Source organism: Centrocercus urophasianus, unplaced genomic scaffold, assembly GCF_019232065.1.
Source record: "Centrocercus urophasianus isolate 14NV4802_14NV808 unplaced genomic scaffold, USGS_Curo_1.0 seq_17, whole genome shotgun sequence".
NCBI classification, from domain to species: domain Eukaryota; kingdom Metazoa; phylum Chordata; class Aves; order Galliformes; family Phasianidae; genus Centrocercus; species Centrocercus urophasianus.
In genome coordinates, this window is record NW_024884722.1 from 3,586,462 (window position 1) to 3,611,620 (window position 25,159).

The 25,159-nt window shown below is 41.0% G+C and overlaps 1 protein-coding gene across 1 annotated transcript in view; it reads left to right on the plus strand.

Annotated features, from left to right (window-relative positions):
• The window catches only part of CPXM2 (carboxypeptidase X, M14 family member 2), a 63,844-nt gene that overhangs the window by 19,372 nt on the left and 19,313 nt on the right, over window positions 1-25,159 (plus strand). The window contains exons 2-5 of the mRNA XM_042818318.1: window positions 2,834-2,943; window positions 7,074-7,213; window positions 18,249-18,333; window positions 18,808-18,958. Coding sequence (XP_042674252.1) covers window positions 2,834-2,943; window positions 7,074-7,213; window positions 18,249-18,333; window positions 18,808-18,958 — 486 coding nt within the window. The remainder of the gene's footprint in view (window positions 1-2,833; window positions 2,944-7,073; window positions 7,214-18,248; window positions 18,334-18,807; window positions 18,959-25,159) is intronic.

The window sequence follows — 25,159 nt, forward strand, 5'->3', positions numbered from 1 at the left end:
ATATTAATTAATACTTTCAGAAGTGCAGGCTTAGCCATAAAGCACTTTATTTTCCTGTATATTTCCTAAAAATAATTAGGTTGTCTGAGTTACCTCTAGAGGAGTTAAGAAAGCTTGTAAGGGAGGAGGAACCAACACAATAGTGTAGATAAACTGAAATTCACAGTATGACTCTGGATTATTTTTTTTTCTGTAGTGTAATGGCAACTTCAGGTTGATTGTATGACACTGTAGGGATTAACTTGGACTTCATCTGATGAGCTTGTACTGAGAGCTTTGCAGTCACCATCTCTGTACATTATAGGTCAATGGTTTGGTCCAAGATGCTTCACAGTGTATCTCTTTATTGATGATGGAATTTGTATGTCTGTGAAAAGAATGAATATTTCTGTATTTTTCGTATTTCTACATTATTAACAATCAAATGTTAATTGCCTCCCCTTACCCAGACCAAACAGTCCCAGCCTTAAAGCCTAGTTCACTTTCAGAGGCAGTAAGTTAGGTGCTCTCCTATAAATTTTTATGAATAACAGTAAAAAAAAAAAAGAATTGCTGTGTATTATTGAATGGCTGTTAAAAATCCTAATCATTTCACTTGATATATTCTAAGCATTGACAACATGAAGATAGGACGCTGCATTGCTAATAATATATTTTCATCAGAAGTATCTGTATTTTGTGTCACCTGCTCTTAGATCCTGCTCTGTCGTCACTGACAACTCCCACAAACTGAGCATTTCATAATATTGGCCTGTTGCTCTGATGCCTTTACAGGCAATACAAATAACTAATGCTGAAAAAAATGAAGAGCAGCTAGGTGCGTTTAACAGGGATCCATATGAACAGTGAGATAATACACACCAATACATGCAGGCTTTTTTTTCTCCCCGACATCCTGCAGTTTAAGAAACCCTGCCTGAAATCCACCAGTAATCCCAGAATATGGCAGTGTTACAATGCTAAGAGTATTTTGGTCTGAATAAAACCAAACCCAGTTCTTTATACGTACACTGGCACTGCATGTCACATCTGGGAAGGTAGGGGAGCCTCAGCCAGTATGTTGCTGGTGGAGCTGGCTGTTAGCTCAGTGGGAAATGCTCTGCTTTTTCATTAATTCCCTTCAGAACCTGCACATTGCTCCCCTAGCCTGTATTAGGCGTGGTATAAACATGGAGAAAGTGATGCATGAGTGGTAAGGCAGCTTGCTCTGGGTAGATGCTTTAGCTTTGTGAGGGTGTTCGCAGACTCAAATATACTGCAGTGCAGAAGGGTTTGCAGGATTACCTGTGAGATTCATTTCCCAACCTGTCTGCAGGACTGAACTTGCTAAAGGAAGGCAGGCAGTCCCCCGCTCTGTAATTTACTCCCGGTAAAGATCTGTCAGAGCCTGAGACTTCTTCCAGTCGCAGTGCAATGAAAGATGGAGCAGTCTGGAAGGAAATGCAATTAAACCCATCTGCCAATGAAACCCAAATCCTCTGAGCTGCTCCGTCCTTTGGTTCTCCTTATCCATCCTGTCTCTTCTCTGCTTGGGGTAATTAGATTGAAAGCTCTTCAGAATGAGGAACTGTCTGCAGCCTGTCTCTTGTGCACCACTACAATTGCAGTTGGTGCATAAGAAAATACATCTGTAATTAACGTTTGTCTTTGCCGCCTCTGATGAAGACATTAAACTTTGGCCACTGATTTCTGTGAGAACTTTCCTAAGGATGAGCACACAAATGCTAGCACAAATAGCACGCAATGGTTTTCCTGAGGGATTTTAGGTTGTTGTGAGCTGAGCAGGAGCACAGCAAATCTCGTATACGTTTTGACAGTTTGTGCACAGCAATACAAAACCAATGTGAGAGTCAGACCTGGCTAAATAAGCACCAAGGCGCTGTTTCCCACCTCTGCCATGTGCAGGCTTTTCAATCTTGGTCAGTGCTGAATTCAGGGCCCCTGAACTGTGCCCTGCTCTACCATTCAGACCCTGCCAGAATGCCTCTGTGCTTTTGTCCACCTTCTGCAGAGCACAGAGTGCGCCTTCCAGCCCAACTACAGTGTTTCCAGGACAAATACGCTGAGGACAGTGAGAGACTCAAATACTGGGGTCATCTCAGACCACAGTGTTTTCTCTGAAAACAATGAAGTAGACTCTTTCCAATGCCTTATCTTCCAAAGCCTGAGCTCTGGGCTCTAGCTTGCTGCATTCCCAGCTCACTGTTGGGGCAATGAGATCTGCTTTTCTTTCTTTTTGCAATTTGGAGCTGAGAGAGATGGCCCCTTGTTGCAGAATTGCCCTCTTTGTGCTCAGTCATTACCTCTGCAGCTCGGCGGTCGGCCTCCCAGACCTCTGTAACAGATGCTATTGTGCAATGTGAACGACTGTGATTGAACTTTCCAGAATAGATTTTAATTAGAACCATAACTTCATACAGTAGCTTGGAATGAGTACAGGGGAAAAATCAAAACGAGATGAAGAAGAAAAATGCCAAAAGACAGGAAAATAAAAGGCCATTCTCTTGGCATCTTGTACTGAAACACACTGGACAGGAAATATTCTGCATATCTGTGAAAGACAAAAGCATAGAGCAAGCAATATTAATTTTATGCAAGTGACAAAAAGCCAGATCCTCACTGGTGTAAATCAGCATTGCTTCATTGGTTTCATGAGAACTGCCATTTCTCATCGACTTCACTGGTGCTGTGCTCGTTACACCAGCTGAAAGCCCAGGCCAGCTTGGCACAAGTGAAACCAAAACAGTTGGAATGCCTGTTTACAGTTTGCTTTTTTAAAATAAATCAATACACACTATATATATTAAGTTTTAATAAATCTTTTGTTTTGTAGATTGTCCTCCACTTGGTCTAGAGACACTAAAAATTACTGACTTCCAGCTCCATGCCTCTACAGCAAAGCGATACGGCCTCGGGGCCCACAGAGGAAGGCTTAATATTCAGGTAACATCCATTTTGCTGCTAAGTGGGAGAATGGCTTCAGGTTGTACGGCTACATAAAGGGAGCCAGTGGATGGTTATTGGTTCTGACTGCCTTGACAGCTCATGTAATTCAAGCGAAGGGGAAACGCTGGAATTGGAGCAGTGAACAGGGTTGATGGATCACCCTTAAAGTTGTGGGGTTTATTTCCCTGGTTATAGAAGTCACGTGCTGAGGGTGCAAACCCCAGCAGAGCTCTGTGGGTGAGCAGAAGTGGGTGCTCCCTGCATGGCTGCAGGGGCATCTACAGGGAGCATCTATGTCTACAAGGAGACTCCCACTATCAACGACTTTTTGCCATTTGCCAGCAGTTAATGACAGCAGTTAATTGGAAGTATGTGGCTCTAAGTGAAGCTCTTGCCCTGAGGCTGCTTTTCAAAGGCAACAAATATGCTACAAAAGATTCTGCAATTTGTAAGCCATAAGCAGACAGTCTGCTTTCTCCGCTTTTATTTAGCATTAATGTTGTGCTTAGCTACTTCGTGGGTCCAAAACTCTATTTCTCTATTTCTTGTGTTTCTCTTTTTCAACTTCAGTAGATTTAATGGGTTAGTTTTTGTCAGGAGGCCCAGTAAATCAATCTGCAGTCTCTCCAGCAGCAGAGCCAGCTTGAGTGGAAGGGGCCCAGGTGCAGAAATTGCTCACATGTGAGGTCCCACCTGTGGGCTCTGCAATATAGTTCTACTGAGAGCTGAGCTGTTTTCTGCTTCTCAGAAAGAGTGGTAATGCTGCAACATGCTGTTCTGTTCAAGGAGTGTTCAAGAACTGTGGAGATGTGGCTCTGAGGGCTGTTGTTAGTTGGCATGGTGGGGGTGGGCTGGGGTTGGATTGAGGATCTTAGTGGTCTTTTGCAACCTTAATGATTCTATAAAACTATATATAGATGTATCAAGAACTGTGATGCAAATCTCTGAACTCTGTCTTGGATGCGCTTTTTCATGATCTCTAGAGGTCCCGTCCAACCCCTACCATTCTGAGATTCTGTTAAAGTCCACTTTATTTACAAACATAAGAATAACATATGGGTTCAGACCAGGAACCGATCTAGCCTTGTATCCCATTACCACCAGTAACACCACCTTGAAGTAGGAGGAGAGCCTTTGATGTAAATGATGGATCTCCTAATGGTGGTTTGGAGCCTCCAATGGAAGCTGAGGGAGCAGTCTTCTGCTGGGAAACAAACAGTAGGCAGCTCTTCCTTCCCAAAGGTAGGTGAGGCTTAGGGCAGGCTGGCTTGGTCTCTTTTGGTGTCCTGTCTCCCAGGTTATTGTGGCTGCCCTGATCTCCCCTGTGTTCACCTGATGGTTATAATAATAATGCTTCTGCCAGGTCTGTGATGATGGATTCCGTTAATTTATTCTACCAAAAAAGTCTCCTTTCCTCAATGCTGTAGCTCTGTGCCCTCTGTGCAGTGCTGTGGGGTCTTGAGTGGAAGGACCTTTGCTCCAATGCCAGCTTAAATGGGAGATTCTCTCTCTTCTTTGGTCTGAGATGTTTGCGTAGAAAGATTGTACGTTTTACTTGGTAGATGGGTTTGTTTGTTTGTGGATTCTTTTTCCCTGTGAGCACAAACTTCATGTCACACTGCTGCTTGATACAGATTTTCACGTTGTCATTTCCTTCAGCTGCAAGTTCTATGTGGAATGATTTTCTTAATATGCAACAGCTATTTTTGCAGTTTTCTGGCACATGAAGTTATCCTATGGCTCTAGAAGGCCTGTATACAAATAATGCAAGAGCACCCAGCTCATGGTGAACTTCAACTTCAGTGACTGCTCTGCTGTATTTTCTTGTTGAAATGTAGCCTTTTTCTCTGCTACAACCTTAGCTCTAAAAGGAGATTTCTAATAATCCTCCAATCCACAATTTTCTCTGCTACTGAAAGCTTATCTGTATGCTATAGACACAGCAATTCCCCAACCCCCTTGACCATTAGGAGTTACCACTATGTCTGGCGCTTATTTCTCCTTAGATACTGCTTCCTTTGAAATCAGCTAAAAATTAGCAGCACTTACATTTTGCAGCTCTCTTCGTGTACCTTGCTTTTCAGCATTAAGTTTTAAGGCTTGTGAATTTCAGTCCTGTTGCTGTGGTGCGTATGCTTGTCACCAAGCACACGCCAGACTTAGCAGGGCTGTGTAATGCCCTCGAGAATCTGCTTCTGCAGAACCCTGTGTTGGGTGGCACCTGATGCTGGAATTCCAACTTATCTTTGTTCTTTGAGGAGTATTTCATGATAATTGTTCTCATCTTTCCGGAATGAAAGCTTTCCATAGAAATGCGATATTAATTTAAACTACTGGATAATAATTCTCCTCTCTTTCTGTCTTTCCTTGTAGAGGAAAAGTTTACAATGCAACAAGCATCATGCTAATGGGCAGCACTCTTAGTCTGATTGAAGACTGAGGGTCCCAGCCACAGCAATGGGAGATAAGGGCAGAATTGGTGGAATGCCATCAGCGAGCAGGGGATTAGCATGACGTTGGTTCAAGGTGCTCTGCAGATTGTAATGCTTCCTGGCAAGCACTGGTTTTCAACCCTAAGGCTCCATCAAATTCCATTTCATTTTAAAATGCTCTGAAACCTTTGCTTGAGAAAGGTTTAACTAAGGCAGTGATCATATCTGTGTTGTGTTTCCCACTGTTCAGGCCTCTTGAAGAATTTCTCTTTCATTAATGGAGTTCCTCACCACGCAATGTGCTTCCCCTTGTACATGAGCTTTGCTTTTAAGATACTGGAGTGAGGCCATAGCAGTGGCTTCATATAAATTTGGCCAATGCAGGAAAACTAATAATACTTAAGCTTCCCTGATCTTAGATTTGAAGGCTGTAGAAAATGAGAAGCCTCAGGAATTGAATCTGTGTCGGCTTTGCAGTGCTCTCTTCAGATGTTACCAGACTCAGTCTGGAGAAATAGGATTGACAGCGGCATCTCCTTTTTGTGGATTAGACCAATCCAGCACCTGTGACAGAAATTCTGTGTACAAATGGAGACAGACAGTTATGTCAGTCTCTGACACTGTTACCCAGCTACAGCTGTAATCTCAATCCAATGATGGCTATAATTTCAATCACAATATAGAATAGCTGTATGTCAGAGCTTAAAGGAGTCTCTAATACACATTTTCAAAGTTTTCCATACTCTTCATTTCTATTTGGGAAATATTTAAAAATATCCTTTCTTGGAGTTGCATGGATGGCAATGATAAATCCACGTTAAACACAGATGATATAACATAAAAATAAATGTAGCCTCTGTGAACCATATGGAGAAGCTTCTGTGCTTTCCATGACAGTAGCCAGCTTGATGCAGAACATTTCCTCAGTTTCAGTAACAAGATAAATATCTGAAGACCTGGCATGACATGTTTCTTTGACTGTTATTTCTTGTGTGCTTAGATTGTGCAAAATAAAAATATCTTGTGGCTATCTCCCCTTTGAAAATGTGTAGAAGACTGCTTGTGGGGTTTATTGTTGATATAGTTCAGAGTATAGATTGGTAAGCAAGCTGGAGTCCAGCAGGGAGCTGGCACTCCTGAGTCCTTAAACTTAATTTTCTGTAAGGTCTGAAAATCCCTGATGTTGAAAATTTAGCGATGGGAATGAGATCTGGTGGAACATGGCATTGCTGTTTCCATATGCTTTACAGTCTCTTTTGCTGATTCTGGAGGAGGAAGAGTTAACTCCACCACAGACTATTACTGAGATGGAGCAGAGATCACTTTTTAGGACTTCCATCACTCTGAAGACCATGTGGATAATTTGTTTTTGGTGAAGGCCCTGTCAGGCCGCAGGCACAGACAGGTGGACTGGACTAGACTGAAGTTCTGTTTGTTCTCTCTGAGCTATATTTGTAAGTAATGGCTCTCAGGTTTTGAAGGGGTTTTGCAGAGTTCTTTCTCCCACACACTTTGAGCAAGAAAACATTTTGGCCATTCCATATAACTGTGGAGAATGACAGTCTCAGGGTGCTTAAAATTGAGCCAAAGGAGAAAATGAAATGAATGATGACTTCATGTTTTCTTTTCTTTTTCCCAAGAAAGACCTTTGGTTTCCTGGTTCTGATTTATGAAGAGTTCTGCTTTCTTCTTCAGGCAGGTGTTAACGAAAATGATTTTTATGATGGTGCTTGGTGTGCAGGAAGAAATGATCCATTTCAGTGGATTGAAGTAGATGCTCGAAGGCTAACAAAATTCACTGGAGTCATCACACAAGGAAGAAATTCTCTCTGGTCGTAAGTACATGCTTGATTTTTTTCCTTGAGATTCTGAACTTTCAAGCCAAAGGATTCATGCTGCAGTGTGCTTCTGTTTTTCAAGAAAAAGAAAGAATGGAAATGATGCATGAAGTTGAGTACTGAATGGAGGAACACTGAAAGGCAAAGTGCTTGCATGTGGCATAAAATGCAACTTTAAAGGTAGCAAACTTCTATAGTTGTTATTTACATCTGTTAAAGGAGGCAGCAGGTTATATGCCTTTATACTTATTTAGCCAAATTTCATTCTGTTAAACTTTCTAATTCTTTTCCAGAATTAACTTGATTAGCTTATCATATTAAAGAGTAAATGGTGGCACTCCAATATGGTTCTGAAATTAAAACAGCTTTTTATATCCTTACTTTTTGTTCTAAATTCATAACAACCCAAACCCATGCAGAAGGTTTTGACCAGGAGTGAGCTGTTTGTTAGCAGGCATGCAGTTTAGGCTTTATGGATGGGAAGAGGACTCTGTGCGTTTCAGGTCTACTTGCTATGAAGATTTTAAGGAGAGATTGCAACAAGTCAGGCAGTAGCCTAATTCTGTTGCTGCAAAGAAGCAATCCAGCCATGTGTAGCCCAGGTCTACCACTGTTGATTCCCCAGTGTTGGATGTTTCCAACCCTGAAATCGACTGTGAGCTTTCTGGTTATTTCTTGAGTTATTGGTTGAGTATATTGCACTGGGAAATAACTGCTTTGCAAAGAGTTGTATGCATTTGTGTGCACTTACTCATCTGTGGCCTGCTTCTGAGTGTAGGCGCTCAGATTGCTATGATACAATTGGAATGAGATGTTAATTGTATACCAGGAGCAGAGCAATCAGTTGGCATCAACAGGACCTGGAGGTGAAGGTTTATCTTCTTCCTGAACTTTGCACAGTGTTCACTCAGTCTCGCTTAACTTCTGGTTGGGCCTCACTGCATTATGTGAGCAAATTACCCTGCTTGTGGGGAGAAGCCTTTTCCAGCAAGTACACAGGAGATGCACAGTATAAGATTTCTGGTCAGATCCCTCATTAAGAAAATCTGTGTGATGCACAATAAAAGGGAAACAAGAAAAAAGGGAAACATCACCATAGCTAGGAAAAACATTAAAAAGATATAAGTTTCCTTCTACTCTTTAATTTTCTGATATTTCGTTTCTTTAAACAACCGAGTGGAAGCAAGAGCCTTTTTGGCAATAGGGTTTCTATATTTATTCCACACTGTTCTGCATTGGATAATTACAGTAGCAAAGGCTTATTCTTTCTTGTATTCATATCCTTGACGTTGCTATTCTCATCAACACCAGCACTGCACTGCTTTATCTTGTCACACTGCTATTTTTGGTTTGGCTGTATTGTGAGTTTGCAGCCAGACTCTATGTTCTATTTGTAGCTGGTACTGTCTGGGTTTTTGGAGGTTTTGTTTTTGGTTTTGTTCTTAACTGAGTCTTGCTCCATGAAAAGTTGGTGGGCAGAGTGGTGATGGCCTTCAGGAGGATTGGGGTTGATGCTGGGAGAGCTAATCCAGGCTCTTCCTGAGTTGTTGCTCAGCTTGCAGTGAAATTGGCACATTTCTGCCTCGTGGAGCAGTGGTGCAGTGTGGGGCAGGTCAGTATCTCCTGGAAAATGTAGCTTCTCTTGTCAGGATCTGCTGTAGTAGGCATGGTAGCATGGGTCAATGATTTGACTAGATGATCTAAGTGGTCTTTTCCAACCTTAATGATTCCATGTTTCTAGCTTAGTTTGTGGAAGTGGCCTCCCTCGACTCCACCTCATTTCCTCAGCCCCCATCATCAGATAGAAGAGATGAAATCTCTTTAGTTGATGTTTGGGTCATCTTTTACATGTCAGTCTCTAGATTTTAAAATTAACTTGATACTCATAGAGGTACCAAAATAAGATTTTCAATATGTAGCCCTCATCTGGACCAGGACGGGTATCCTATGGTTTCCAGCATCACAGCACTAGGGGACAATGTGTCCATAGCAATGTCATGTGCTACTTTCCAAATTAGTTGTACTGGGGCATCCCTCCAGCAGTCAAGGAAGTGAGAGGAAATTAAAACCATGAAACCCTGGGGTGGACAGGAGCTGCATGAAGAGAAATGGAATCTAGTAGAGACTGAGCATGAAGCAAAGAATGCCTTGGGTTGGAGTTGAGGAGGACTGGTGGGTACATTGGTACTCACGATGGCATCAGGATTGCATCAGACACCAGCCTGGTGGGACTTGTGTTGCTGTGGGAGGTGCTTTGGTGAGTGTTCTATTACAGTAGGCACTAAAGACAAAGGAGAGAGACGTAATCTTCTTCTTATGCTTTGCTGCCAGTATCAAAAAGCACTACTGATGAAATGGGAGTTTGTACCGTTATGCTACCTGAGGCATCTTCCCAACTTTATGAAGTTATGTGACAGGAAAAGTGCATTCATAGATAATAGAAACATAGGTATAGTGGAAAATAAGCTTATTTTGGGTAGGAGAGACAGAAAACAGCCTTCTCTTCTGTGTCGTACTAGAAGCAAAAGCCTGCCAAGCCTGAGAGCCAAGGTAGGATTTTATTTAAGCCTTGGAGATTTTCCCAGCATTATATAAGAAAGTCAAGACACCGGGATATGTGTGTGCTAGGTTCACCAATGCTATTATGTGATACAGATTAAGAATCAGAAAAAGCAATTTTTCTGTCTTCATACTGAACAAGAAACTTGAACAAAGCGGGGAAAAAAATTACTTAAATGAAAGTCACCTGTGAACTACTGCCCAGATCAGATTCATACCTGTCCCTGTCCCTTTAGCAGCTGACTTAATGGGGACATGTAATGACAAGGAAAGGCAGGCAAGGGCACTGCACTGAGTGCCGCAGGAAATCACTCTGCTCCACGTTGTGAGGCTGCAATCCTGGAGCCACTGGGAATCTGGCCTTCGATTCTGCAGCTACTTCTGATGCTGTAGCCAAAGCTAGCTTACTGGCACAGGAAGCAACCCGTTACTTCTTTATAACAGCCCTGGCAGCTGTCATCTGGCTTTGCTGACGCCTGCTCCACCCAAGCAGAGATGGTCTTTTCACCTCAGCCTTGTTTATCAGTTTGAGGGACTTCAGAGGAAATGGATGAGCCTAAAGGTCACGCCTGACATAATGCAAAGAGCACAAAAATGCATGAAGCTGTCACCCTTTGTACTCTGACAAGAACTGTTCCACCTTAGTTTGTCCTCTCTTAGTTTCACTTGCAAAGTTGCCTTTTCTGGTCTGCCTTCCCAGGACATTTGTGCCCGAGCTTGAGACATGAGAGCATTAAGGAGGAAGAGGCCAATGTACTGAAACAGCTCTTGAAAGCACACGTGACCTGACTAGAGAAAGAAAGAAAGAAACCATGCTTGGTTAGTAATGAATACTTGAATTGTTTAATCATTTCCTTTATAGAGAAAAACACTTCTCGAAGTCAAATTCTGTTCTTGAGCTATGTGGCTGCAAATTCCATGACAGCTACTTGGAAATGGATTGTTCTGCTTTTCTCGCCCTCTCCTGTCACAAGCAGAAACAGGCCTTGCATGAAACCTCCTGAGCTGGGAGGATCTTTACCAGTCAAAGCAAATATGTGCACTTGGTGGGCGTTGCAGTTTGGGCAGCGCAGGCACTCCTGAGAAACCCAAAACCGTGGCAAAGCATTCTGTTTACCATCATCAACACCAGCTGTGGGTTGGGCTCTCCAGAAGATCTGCAGATGCTGAGTTTCTGAGGCAGTGAGGAACAGCTCGGAGAACCAGGGCTCCTTTCTGGCTTCCATTCTGATGAGATATGGAACTCAGTGCTGCTTGTGCGGGCTGGTGTGAATAAGAGCTGACACCTTGACAGTGTGTGGGGCACCCATTTCTTCCTATGAACTGAGCAGTTTTGGGGATTAGCATCTCATGGCCCTTACCACACTGCTTCACTGTGAATATCATTGTTAGCAGAAGGATGTTACTGAACTCTGTTTGCAGAGCTGTTTTGTTTGCCTTTCAAGAAGGTCGTGTGAGAGATGTAACCTTTTAGAGATGCACAAGACATCCTCTTCTTAGAGACTGAGGATGCCAACAGATCCAATCTAGCTAAGCTACTGAAGGGTTTATGGCTGAATATTTGGGGGAGAAATACAGCGTGTAATTCTCTTTAATTGTGCCAATACATCTTCGAGTTTTATGAATTATGTATCTTCAAACAACTGTTCAAGGCTGAGAGGGGCACTGGAGGCATCACAGTGGAATTGGGCTTTATTTAAAGCAGTGATGTGATAGTTTAAAATATGCACTCTTTTGAGAGAGGGGAAGAAAATATTAATCACTCTTAGCAGTTTGACAACGTTTCCCACAACCCAAACAATCTTGATAGCTCAGTGCCATCTTAAACCCATATGTTTAAAGAGACTTGGTGTGTTAATACAAAGCTTCAACAATTCCGAGGCAGAGGATGTTTTGATTTTTAGAGAAGTGGATGAGATGTTTCAGCAAATTATATTTGTGATGATGCATTCTTCTTAAGTTAATCTTTCAAACATGCTAAATGATGCACTAATATTACTTGCCAGGAAATAAAGTGACAATGTAAAAAAACATGGATGCAACAAGCTGTGCAGAATGCTCAGAGTAAATTTCCACAGTTTACCAGGAGAAATTCAAAATATTTGTAATATATATTTATTACATATATTTATAATACATATAACATATAAAATCAATATGTATTTTATATACTTATATATAAAATATATATATACTCAAATGCAAACCATTCATTTTTAATTTAAGGAAACAAGTGTGGACATGGCAGTTCTCAATGCCCATCACGACTCCCAGCATCTCTCTTTATAAACCATTAGTAGGGAACAGCAGGGCTGCAGCAAGCTGAAGTTAAACTCAAGTCAGTGCTGTTTATTTGCTGTTGATTTGGGTGGTGAAGAATGCTGCTTTTTCTTGACTCATGAGCTCAATGTGTTGCCCCACTTTCTTGTTACTGCAGTGTTCACCTCTATTTCCTGAGGAGCCAAGACTCATTTCTATGGGACAGTTCTTAAGTGAGGATTCCAAGATGGTAAAATTTGATGCTTGCAAGAGGGTGAAATTTCTTCCTTCCTCCCCTCTTTTTAGCCACCTGTTATGTCTTATTATTACTAAGATTGTCTTTTTGATGAGAGAGTCTCATCAGCATCTTTGGTATTCCAATAATCAGGAATTTATCAGGGATAGCCCAGTGTTGCACCATTAGAATTTGGGACAGCAGAGTGGTTATTTATTGGTATTTGAGTTGTTGCTACAGATACCCAAGAAAACAATTTGCACAGTATGTGAGAATAAGGGGTAAAACACAGAGATAAAACAAACCAAACACAACACTACTTTGGAAGCACAGTGGAATAAATTGTAAACATGGTCCAGTTCACGAGAACAACAGACATATTTGGCATTGACTTCCAAAGCAATACCATTTTTCCCCATGTTGAGGATGTGAAAATAGAACCCTGAATAACAACTTCAGCAAATTCAATGAAAATGTCTCAGTGTTTTATTTGCATCCTGTAATAAAGTAGGCAGCTGCTGTGTATGGACACAAACTGTTAAAGTGCATTAAATCAGTGTGAGCTGATATTGGCCCTGACTGGGTGACAGGACTGCAGAGATTGTTACAGCCTCCCTGAAGTCAGGTCTCACTGAGTTGAGTTCCCAGTCCACTGACATCATATCAAATACATCATGCAAGTTATGCAACAGTCTGATTTCAGTGTCACTAGTTATCATCATATAACAGCTTGAGTTGAAGGGATCATCTAGTTCCAACCCCTGCCATGGGCTCTTTCCCTAACTCTGGCGTGGTGGAGATCCCTTGTGGGGGGAGAACCTGCCCTGCTCCTGGGGGTGTTCAGAAGGGGAAGGTTACTGCAATGGGAAGCTTTAAACCAAATGAGCTGAAGCTTTTAGGAAAAGGATATACCAGAAAAGTACAGGAAACAGATTAGTCAAGTTATTACCCACAGCATTGATTTGTATATCTTTTAATGTGAATTATGCCTCTTCGCAATGAGAGTGACTAAATATGGGGTTACCAATAGGCTGTTGTGCAGCTGCTCCTTTTCCTCTTCCCAAGCCAGCATTCCTCTTGCACACATCAAGAGCTTGGCCATGTCTTTGTGCATACTCAGTAGGCAGGATCCCTTTCAGCATTGCTGTAAGCGTGCTCAGAGCTGTGCACACAAGTGGCAGTTTCTGCTGTTTACTGTCAGAGCAATCAGAGGCTGATTGCATTTAGCAGGTATAAAAGATGGGGAAGGTGTGGTGGAGGAAGAATTTCAAGCACGTGCAGATCCCTTTGCAAGGAGTGGCCCTGTGAATGAAAAGTTTTAAAACTGTAAAACCTTTAAGGCCAAGGATATCTTTGACCCCATGCAAGAGGCTTGGGGCTATACAGTGTATTTAAAGCGTGAAAGCATAGTAGTTTGGGAAGCACTACAGCTGGATTTCCACTGGCGCTGCTGCCCAGAATTACATGGTTCCCATCCCTGAAGGTGCCCACATCCATCAATGGGCCTGGGCAGCCTGAGCTGGAGGGGGCAGGCAGCCCGTAGCAGGGGTTGGAGCTGAATGAGCTTTAAGGTCCTTCCAACCCAACCATTCCATGGATTTTCAAGGAAGGCCAGAGACTAAAATCTTACAAAAACTCACTGTAAGATGCTGCCATTGGATGGGAAACACATTTACAAATTCACTGAGAAGGGAGTTAGGAAAAAAAAGTAATAAAATCCATGTTTAATTCATTCAGAGCAAGAGAATTTCTTGCCTTGAGCTTTTCTTCACAGGGCCTCCAAAGAGCCAGATCTCACAGCAGTGTATTCATTTAAGTCAGCTAGAAGCAATTTTAAAAATTAAATATTCAAAGATTTCAATTATTAAAAAAAAAGCCCACCCTTGCTTGCTGTTCAAGCTCCATCTCTTTAAATCATGTTCATTTTAATTAGTTTGCAGAACTTGCTGGGCTACCTGTGGTTAGCCAGAGTATTTTTGAACTTGGCTTATTTTTGAAACTGTTGGGCAGTTGGTGCTTTAAAATGTTAACCACAGAAATGTTATTAGGCTATATTAATGGTTTTATATTTATTTACGTGAGATTACAGATTGCTTTTTCAATCAGAAAATCATTAACTGCCAGCACGCTGATTGTATTGCATCATTAGAGATTAATCTAATGTTTGCCTACCATTTTTTTTTATAAATTCTTCTATTTCAAGCACTTGGACTTGTCGATTTATGTATTGTTGAAGGATACAAATCTGTCTGCCTATAGTTTTTATTTCCTATTTTTGAGTTTTGCAATGTAGACAGATTAGATTGCCCTGACAGCAAATGAATGACACAGTCAGCTTGGAGTCTGGTGATGCTCACCTGAACTCTGCCAATGCGTTCTGGTCTGCTCTGCAGCATCTCAGTGGCTATGGGGTTGAATCTTTGCCTGTTTGCCTTAAATCCTGTGGGACTGGGTGGTGCGGATGAGCATCCTTTGAAGCTGGAACAACTCACCTGTTGCTCACACAGCTGTCCATAATGGAGAAGCTTGGCTCTAAATAGTTCACGCAGCACAAACTAAAACCATATCCAGACAGTCAGAGGTTGATGTGCTCACCTGCTGGAGGTCAGGCAAACCTCCTGGCACCTCTCCACTGCTGCTCATGGAGGAAATCTGCTCCATGCTTTGATAAAGTTTCCCATGGGTGAGTTGCTTAGGCTTCCCCCCAGCTTGGTTTTTTTGGATGGAAATGGATAAGCCGAACATTTCTCATTCATCATAGGAAACTGAATTTAAAATTGAAGATCTCCAGATAAGCATAGTCTGTAGACAACGCTTTAAGAATGAAAATTAGTTAATTATAAAAAATGCTTTTTTTTGAAATCCATTACAGTGAGTAAATTTGTATTGTATTTTGATACTTGCATTTACTTGCTGGTTAACTTGCTGACTAGTCTTAGCAAAACACACTGAGATTTCTCAGATAATTTTCTCTTGAAAAGTTAAGGCTGGCATAAATCTCACAAGGAATCATTAATGGGAAACACCTGAATCCAAATAATTCCTGTCACATCTGAATCTCATGGCCATTTTGTAGCTCAGATGAAATGGGGGCAGGCGTGGAGGTGGTGCCTGAGCTCATCTTTGTGCTGGTGCGTGATGAGCTAGAGGTAACTTTTAATACTTCAGCTGTTCTGTTTCTGTGATGAGTTTCCCTGAACACTTCACATTTCTGTGTATACCCCAATAAAACAGGCACTCTGCATGTGTCAAACTCTTCAGTTCCAGAAAGTGCTGTGCTTGCCATACTCAGACAGGCTGGTGGTTGGAACATGTGCACCACATGCATTTGCTTCTTGGAAGTATCAGACCTTCTGTGCTGCACGTGTGCGAAATACCTGCAGCTTTCAAACAGGTTGATCATGTGAATGCTGATCTGGTTCCATAGAAGTACCCTGAATTTAAAGACACTCAGCTAGAAATGTGACTTCAAGATAGAAGATGCCCTTTTTGGAGGGGAAACTGAATTTACTTCAATTTCCTTAGCAGTGGCAGAGGCTTTTTGCTTGGTTAATGGCTTTGTTTCTTTGGGTTTTTTTTTTGTTTTTTTTTTTTTTTTTTCCTTATGATAGATAGAGGGAAAAAAGAGGAAGAACTTACACCCATAGATGCAGTTTTGGTATTTATTGCTAGTGGGAAGGAGAAGGTCACCTGTGCTGTGTTTATTCTGTACCTCACAAGTGCAAAGAGGATGTTTATTCCTTACAGGCGAGCCATCGTGCTGATTTGTGTACTCCCAGGATCCTCTGAAATCCTCCTCTTCTGTAACTGTACAAGTCTGGATGTGATCCCATCTGTATTTTAATTGGCAGGCTGCCTCTGAGAAGCATTTCACTTGTTATCGCTCAGGATGGATTATGTGTACAAAGATTAGTATACATTTTCCTCCAGGAAAAGTCTGAACTTCTATTGAGTATACAGAGTGAGAAAATTAAAATATGGAAAATAAGTCCTAGCTGGGGAGTGCTTCAGAAGCAATGATGTCTCCTGGTTTGTAACACTGCTTTTTTTGGTTGTTTATCCTCACTCTGTAAACTGGCCCTAATTCAGTTATGTGCATTGAATACATGCGTCCCCCATTCAAACCTGGGATTATTTCTCTCAGACTTGATTTCTTTTTCAATGGGAAAAGTTATTTTTCCTCTTATTTTGGTTTTCCTCTTCCTCTGGTTTTGGTGTTGACCATTTCTGAAATTCTTCCTTTCTGTTGTCGCTGGGTGGAATCATAGAATCATAGAATGGTTTGGGTTGGAATGGACGTTTAAGATCACCTTATTCCAACCCCCTGCCATAGGCAGGGACACCTCCCTCTAGACCAGGTTGCTCACAGCCCATCCAGTCTGGCCTTGAATGCTTCCAGGGAGGAGGCATCCACAGCCTCACCAGGCAACCTGTTCCTGTGTCTCACCACCCTCACAGTGAAGAATTTCTTTCTAATATCTAGTCCACTTTAATAATCTAATATCTAGTTCCACTTTAAAACCATTTCTCCTTGTCCTGTTTCTACCTGCCTTTATAAAAAGTTTCTCCCCAACTTTCCTGTAGGCCCCTTCAAGTTCTGGAAGGCTGCTATAAGCTCTTCTTTGAGCCTTCTCTCCAGACAGAAGAGCCCCTGCTCTCTCAGCCTGTCCCTGTAGGGGAGGTACTCTATAGCCCCTTTAATCATCTTTGTTGCCCTTCTCTGGACCTGCTCCAACAGCTCCATGTCCTTTTTCTGTTGGGGGCTTCCTTAGGTGCCTTACGACCTGTTGCATCTCCCATAAGTGCCCCAGTTCTTTCTAATCCCAGGAGCTTTCCTCGCTCTGCTTTCACCCCCAACACCTTTAATACATAGTTCAGCTAAGAACCTGCTTTTAAGAAAGACTGCTTTAGAGGACAGCTGGTTACCCATGATCAGTTTACGTACATGAAAACAGGATTTAATAATCTGGACTGACTTTAAAGTACAAAGGTATCTCCAAGGCATGACTCTCCTCTAAGCCGCTGTGTATTGGAAATTGCTGTTATGAAAAAAGCAAATTACCATTACTTCTTCAGAACAGAAAGCATGATGAGATATTTGGGGCATTACCTTCTCTGTAGCTGTACATGTTACCATGGGAAATGCTTAAAGAACCACATCAGTTTGTCTCCACTCAGGTTATGGGAAGCAATGACCTATTTCACCTCTTTGGTTGAACACAGGCAAGGTACTGTCTTAACATGAACGACGATTTTGTTTTTGTTGTATTAGGGTATTTTCCTATAAATTAGGAAACTGGTATCTAGGGTATCTCACCGTATCAAAGTCTGATCTCGGTGTGTAGTAGTGTGCTAGTGCTGTGATCAATTGCACTCTGCTGTACAGGGGGAGAATTATGTGCATCTTTCTCTACTGCAAATAAAACCAGGAATTATTGCAGGCTGTGGTTCCCAAGCCATAGTATTCTCAAGACCCGTGCCAGGTGGAGGCCTAATGCTCATAGCAAGGAGTGGAACCAGCACGAAAACAGAAGGAAAATCTGAACCAGGGAATGAAAATGTTCCTTCTTAAAACTGGCAGACTTTGTAGAGGTTTTAATTTATTTTTTCCTAAGCTCTATGATGACAGCAGCAGAAATAAAAAACATTGTGAGGCTGTAAAGGTAAGACTTCTGAACGTCGGAGTGAATGTACATGATGTTTTTCTTTCAGGATAAGTGGCCCCTCCAAGAAAGCAGTGTTCTCTCCTGGAATTCCAGAATACTCACTTGGGCTTTTCTCTGCTTCTGTTCACTAGGATTTTTTGATCATCTGCTAAATCTAGATTCACATGTCACTTTTTTCATCTATGTGTTGATGTGGCTCTGCCAAGTGGGATTTCCATTGCTAGCAACCTTACATGCTTTATAACATGAGACAAAATTTGCAGTCAGTTTTAGCTGTGGAAAAATAACTCCAGCCCTCTTTGTCTTTTTCCAGGAGTAACTGGGTGACCTCCTTCAGAGTATTGGTGAGCAATGACAGCCATGCATGGACTGCTGTCAGAAATGAATCTGGAGATGTGGTGAGTCCCAAGAAGCAGACGTTTTTCTTTATGAGGTGAAGCAAATAGGATAGAAATGGGGACTGTCCATATGGAGCTTTGGTTTGCAACATCAGTCAGTACAAAAGGAACATCTCTCAGTGGTCCCATCAGCCTGAAGTAAATTTAAGAGCACATCATGTAACACAGGGAGAGGCTCGGGCTATCCTTTAAGGGAAATCTCCATGTGTCTGAGCAGGGCAGTGGATGCTGCCCTGATGCTACCTGAGATGAGATATGTACATGGGTTGGCCTCAGGCCACTGTTCCATGGGGTCACATCATGTACTCAAAAGCCCATTACAGAGGGAGGGTGTGGGCTCCTGCTCCTCTGCCCCTCTCTCAGGAGGCGCTATCCGTCTGGGGCTGTAACCAGGTGACTTTACCTGATCCTTTTGTTCCAAAAGTATTTTGAATAGCTGATCTTAGCATTTTCATGTGTTTGGTGCCTGCACAGATCTTTGAGGGAAACAGTGAGAAGGAGATCCCTGTTCTCAATATGCTGCCTGTGCCACTGGTTGCACGCTACATCCGCATAAACCCTCGGTCCTGGTATGAAGAAGGCAGCATCTGTATGAGGCTGGAAATCCTAGGGTGTCCTTTACCAGGTAAGTCTTGCTCAGTTGGTATTGCCATCAGTGCCTGTGCCAAGACACAACAATTTTAAGTCCTTTGAATAATTTTTGCTCTTGACACAATACCTCTCTTTAATGGAGAGAGCTATGCAAAAAGAGTTGGAAAAGTATCTGTCCAGAGACATGGGCAATATCAGGATAACTCATTTCAAATGCAGATCTGTAGAATATATAATTGGCTATATTAATAAAACAAGATTGTATGGAAGATCTAACAAGATTTTCTCTGTTGTTTGGGTTGAAGTGTAATGCAATTAATCTTACTGAGTGCACACGTACTAGGGAGGCAATAGAATTATATATCAAGACAATCACTTGCGGATGTCTTTAGTTTTTGAGGCAAGAAAGAGCCATTATAATAATGCAGTCTGATTTTTTTTTTTATTATTCATCTTTTTTTAACTTTATTGCACAGGCTTTGAATTAATTTGAAGGCAAATGCTCTGACTGATGGTAAATGGTCTTAATCCTTGGTTAAGACTAGAAACTGGGTGCTGAAATGTTGAGCGTTTGATGTTTCTTTTATAACACAAGTGTGGAGTATAATTAATGTTTGTTGCTGAATGTAAAGTGAAACCTTAGAAAAGGGGCCTTCTATGTGACAGACCCATATTTCTGATAGCCATGTCGTAAATAGTCTCACGGTGGATTAACTTCAGCATGTCTGAAGAACTCTATGTCCAAACCTTCTCTAAGTTGCCATTCTGCTTGCTCCAGATCTTTCATCTGCTATTTTTTTTTCTTTTCTCTTAAATTCTGGCACCCTGGGGAATTGTTCTCTCTCTTTTTTTTTTTTTTTTTTCAGAGGGGTATGAATAGCATTTTCAGAAATACTAGAACCACAAAGAGAACTGCCTTTCCAGAGCTTATCGTTACTGCTTTAACTGTACCTGCTGCTGTTCAGAGACTTGCTGCCTCCCGTTCCACTGTTGATGTAGGGTCTTCAAATGCCAAGCAGAGGTAGCTTGATTTTTTTGTCCTTCAGGTGTTTCAGTACTATTTTAGAAAGCAACTTAGAGAGTAATTCTCTCTAAGGACAGAGGAAGGAGCAAAAATGCAGATATTTTGAAAGACGTGTTTTTGTGAGCTTGGTTTGTTTTAAGTTGCAGCAGTTTTACACTTATATCCTTACTGGGTATACACCCATATAGGGCCAAATTCTGCTTTCAAGTGTTAACGTTTGTCACAGCTTCACAGCACCATACTGGTGGTGAAAGTGTTACTGAGATCAGAATCTATCTGCACTTTGTCTGCTGTTGAAATGAGTACTGTTCCAGCTTGCTGAAGAGCTTGGATTAGCACAGAAACAACACTGGGGCTTCCTCCTGACAGTTCTTTATTGAGTTTATTGTCTGCAGTGACCAGTTCTGTTTATTCTTGAAAGAAAATGCTATATGCATTCATTGGGCAACAATTGAATGGGGTGGGTTTATTCAAAATGTAATTGGACTGCAGGAACTAATGAGTTTTGATAAGCTGCTGGCCCATCTTTTTAGCTCAGAGAGGACTGACATCTCTGTCTTCTAGCTCACTTTATTCATTGCAAGCAAGACACTCAAAAGAAAATATTCCCCAGGTTGCAGAGGCCTTTCCATGCATGTTTTTGACCAGCAGGATATGGCTTATTTTTTGCAGTTCCCTGTAAATGAATGTCCTCACCCTTTATAGACTTAACTTGATTTGGTTCCAGTTAAATAGCCAGCTGGTTTGGCCTTCAGTTCAGCCTCGTTGATCATGCTGCTCTGCTACACTGCATTGACTGTCCAACCAGAAATCAAGCTTCCTTTTCTGAAAGAGGATTCCCATGAAAAACTGGGAAAAAACAAATTCATAAAAAACAGTGAGTAGGACTGTGTCGGTTCACCCAACCTTATCCTTTCAGAAGCCAATGATCCATAGAAGTAGTTTTGCCATACTCGGTTTCCTTGAGTAACTGGTACACTTGTCATTTGCACCCTGCAGGTAGATGTACAAGATATCAAATTGTCAAGAGGAGCAGCTTGGACAGATTTCAGAGCTCGCATGCACTGTATCCTCCTGAGCCAGTGTCAGTGCACAGGTAGATAGGGTGTAGGGAAGCAACTCAAGATGAAGAGGTGGTGTGTAAGGAAGGAAGATGGTTCTGCAGGTTTTTCATAACAGTGCCTCATTTCATGTCATTTTAACTTGTAATAGTAGGTTTTATGTCTTTATTAATCCCTGAATGCATTAAGTGGTTGGCATTCAGCCGGTGCTATGTATCAGCTTTCCATCATCTAGGCTTAAAGGAGAAGAAATACCAGATGAAAAAAGAAACCTGGATAAGATATTAATATTCTAGAAAAGCTTGTTAGCACTGGCAGGAGGCCACGAAAACAGCTAGAGCCAGTGAGGTCCTGTAGTAGGACCTGCTAATTAAATCTGCAGTGTATGACCCAATAATGGACAAAAAGTGAGAAATCACTGCTTGTGGTTACAAGAAGACTTGTACAGAGATATTACTGATTAGATCAACAGTATTGCTAAGATACTTGTCACTTTTATCAACACAATGATTATATATTATTCATGATGCATCTTTGCTGTACTGCAGGCTAGTTTCGACAAACAGCCTTTTCTAGATTATGACTGTAGCTCTTCAGAAACGGCTGTGCTATCCAACAATGTCAACAATGTACTGCCTTTCAACCAACAGAAGACATTTACCGTTTCACCAATGGAAAAACACTTAACTGCTGGGAAAAGGTGCCAAATCAAATCCTACCTGTGCCAGGGGATCGGAGCTGCCATTTCTTGCTGGTGAAAATAGAGGACAAATGCACCCGCCCGTAATTCTCTCCCCGATCTCCAGAAATGTCAGTGTTTACATAGATGTAGACTGACACGCACAATCTTTTGTAATTGCCTCAGAGGGATGGATGTACTTTTCTTGCCTGTTCTTTTTCAAACTTAAGGAAAAAAAAAATCAAAAAGAAAATGTGTATGATCAAAAGTAGCCAGAGAGAAGAGAGAGAAAATTAGCCTAGCTCTTCATGCATTTATTTATACTGTCGAGTATTCAAGGCAATAGGCAATCTTTTAAATTGAATAAATTTGTGATAAAATTTAATTTTTAATAATTCTTACATAGAAGAACTATCACTGATATCATGATTATGCCATCGCTTTCAACTCGAGATAAAAGATGAACTTTAATTCCCCTATAATGGAGTACTGCAGTAGATGCATCATTCGGTCCTATTTTCACTGCTTGCCTCTTTTTGTCAAGCTACCTGGTTAAGTGCTCACTTTGTATGAAACTCCACAGTTAGCTTTGATTATTGGTGATCGTGCATGGAGCTGCTCTGAATTCAGTGCATTACTTTTGAGAATAAATTTTTGCTTAAAATGACAGCCTGTCCTCAGGTTCTGTTTGTATCGTTACAAAGCTAAAACTTAATCTTCTACAATTTAAAACTTTTTTTGGAAGTTCTCTTGAGCAAATACTGAATAAAATGAGACCAATTTCAATACTGCTCCTGGGAAAGGCCAATGCATTATTTATCTCCATACTCCTCTCAACAGATGTGACGTCTTCAAAGAATGCAGTGGCCATCTTTAAAAGGCTTTTGTTCATATTTTATCTGTAGAATTTTACCATTCTAGAGACGTATTGCCATTGCTCATTGTTATTATGATTTCCATTAGAGTTCTCCATTCATTATTAGAATAGAATTGTAGGAACTCATTAGGAAGATCAAATGATGATAGAAAACTTTTAAGAAGAAACTACCAGAGGTCTTTTCTCTTGCATATCTCATTCGGTCTGTTGAATTGGAATTAGTTGTGAGGTATTTGACTATACCTCAACATATGTAGAAAATAATCCACATATAGTAGAAGAGTACAACAGAAAATCCAATCTACGTATCAAACTACTCAGCAATGGATCTTCTCTGGTGCTAGGTTTAATTTATGGGCAATCCCCAGAGCTGTCACAATGGACTAGTGGGCTATTTTCAAGCTGATCTCCTTTGATAGAAGTGGAGATAGGAAAGGCCTCCTAGCCATTTGCCTATCTTTTTGGAGAAATACAGTGTGAAGGTAACGAGCTATCTTTACCTGAAATCTTATTTAACTCTCGTGGTAACGTAAAGATAAATTAGTGGAAGAAAATGCTGATATATTCCTCAGTTTAAATGGAAGTGCCACACATTTGCAGTATTTTTCCCCCTTGGAAGAAAGAGAGGCTGTCTGAGACGATGTTGTGAATAAATGAGCACATTTCAATTCAAATTATTCTCTGGTTTGAATATCTTTCACTCCATTTCATGAAAGAAAATAATTTTGCCAAGGTGGTCCTAGACAACTGTGCAGGGTATTTTATGCATTTCTACATTTCAGTCCTTAAGTTTCCGATCTGTATTCCTGCTGCAGCAGAAATCCAATGATCCCAGCCGACTTGGAGTAGAACCTGGCAAAATATGTGTTAACTCTCTGGGGAGCTGTCAAACAGTGCAAGTTTTCTGAGAAGGTCTAGAGATGCCATCGTTCTCACTGTATGTGTTTTTCAGTTCTTTGACTTTCCACCAGCTCTGCAGTATTCATAGTCATTCCCATGACATTAATGTTTGATGTATGGAAAAAGTGCCAGACTTTGAAAGGAATGGGATTAAAGTATCAGGAAAAAATCAGCTGCTGTATACTTTGGCTTGTGGTGATAGAGAATGCCTTCAACATCCTGGCTGTTTTGGTTTTTTTTATGCTTATTTTTATAATAATTTTTACAACGTAGATATTTTTACGATGTTAAAGATATTCCTTGAGGCATTAAGCACGTTGCATCTTTCTACAAGAATTGCTTTTACAATTTCTATTTCTTTGCCATCGATACATTGACAAGTAAGCTCTGTGAATGAGCATGGGCTGACCTAGAAGAGTTTGGCATCCCTGAGTTGTCTGCAGGGTTTCTGCAGCACTGCTGCTGTGGGTGGACCTGGATGACCTGCAGTTGATTGGGAAAAAAAACTACCTGAAAATGCAGGTGTGCTGTCTGAAATGTCACCCTCTTTACTCTTCAGAACTTTTTATAGGCAAAGGAATCTTGTTTCCTCACCTGGTTAAGCTCCGAATGAAATAATTTTCCAGTTGGGCTTGCTAAACACAGGTCCACGTGTACTGAACAACCAGATTTGGGTGGGACAAGATGTTTTTTGCCTTTTTACATCCCATTCAATAGACCATACAGAAGTATTTGTGGAAGTGAATGAAAGGGGAAGAGAAACACTTAAATGAAAATTAAATATGTGGTAGAATACATGAGTGATTTTACAGTAAAACCTAATAAAGCTTGCATGTTTCATTTCATAAATAACTTAAATGATCCAAAAAAACCCCAACCCCAGAACCAAATATAAATACATTAAAAATGTTATGGGGGGAGGAAATATGAGAATTTAGATATATTAATATCAGAAATGTGAAGCTTTAAGGTATTCCTAGGTAGTTTTCCATAGTGTCAAAAAGTGTTAGTTATTGCAAGAAATGACAACAAATATTTCTCCTACCAATAGTTATCTTTTTCCCTTTCAAAAAATCATGGCTGTTTAGTGGTACTGGTTGTTGGGTTTTTTTTTCTGTAGAGAGTTGTCTTTTCACTGTGTAGCAACAAGATAGAATGATATTTAGATTTTAATATTTGGTTCTCCCCCTAAAAATTTTAAACCAATTCAGGATGGTTTTGTGGGAAGAGAAATCATTTTTCAGTTTGACAATTACATGAAGAATAAGATGTTCTAGAGAGAGCACATTAACGAATGTCTCTGTTATCCAAAAAGCTTTGTTTATTCCTAAAATAAATCATGATAGATTAGATTAGGAGTTTGTGTATCACAGAATCTAAAGCGAAGCCCTAACAGTCTTGGCTGGTTGTTGTTGTTGTTTCTTTCCAGGTGAATGGCCAGAACACTCACCAGGAAAGTCAAGGAAGAGAAAGGTTTTTTTATTCAAACCACATATTCACCTTGGATAGTACGAAACGCATGAATTACAAATTATACCCCAATAGAAAAAAGTTTGAAAGTATTTGAAAGTTTCTTTTTTAAAAAAGGCCTTAGACATCCAGAACAAACGATGAGGGAAACAATTAGGGATGTTTAGTATGTTCAGTGGTTCCTTTCTGTAGGCAGCGCAAATACTCTGAGGATACCACACAAA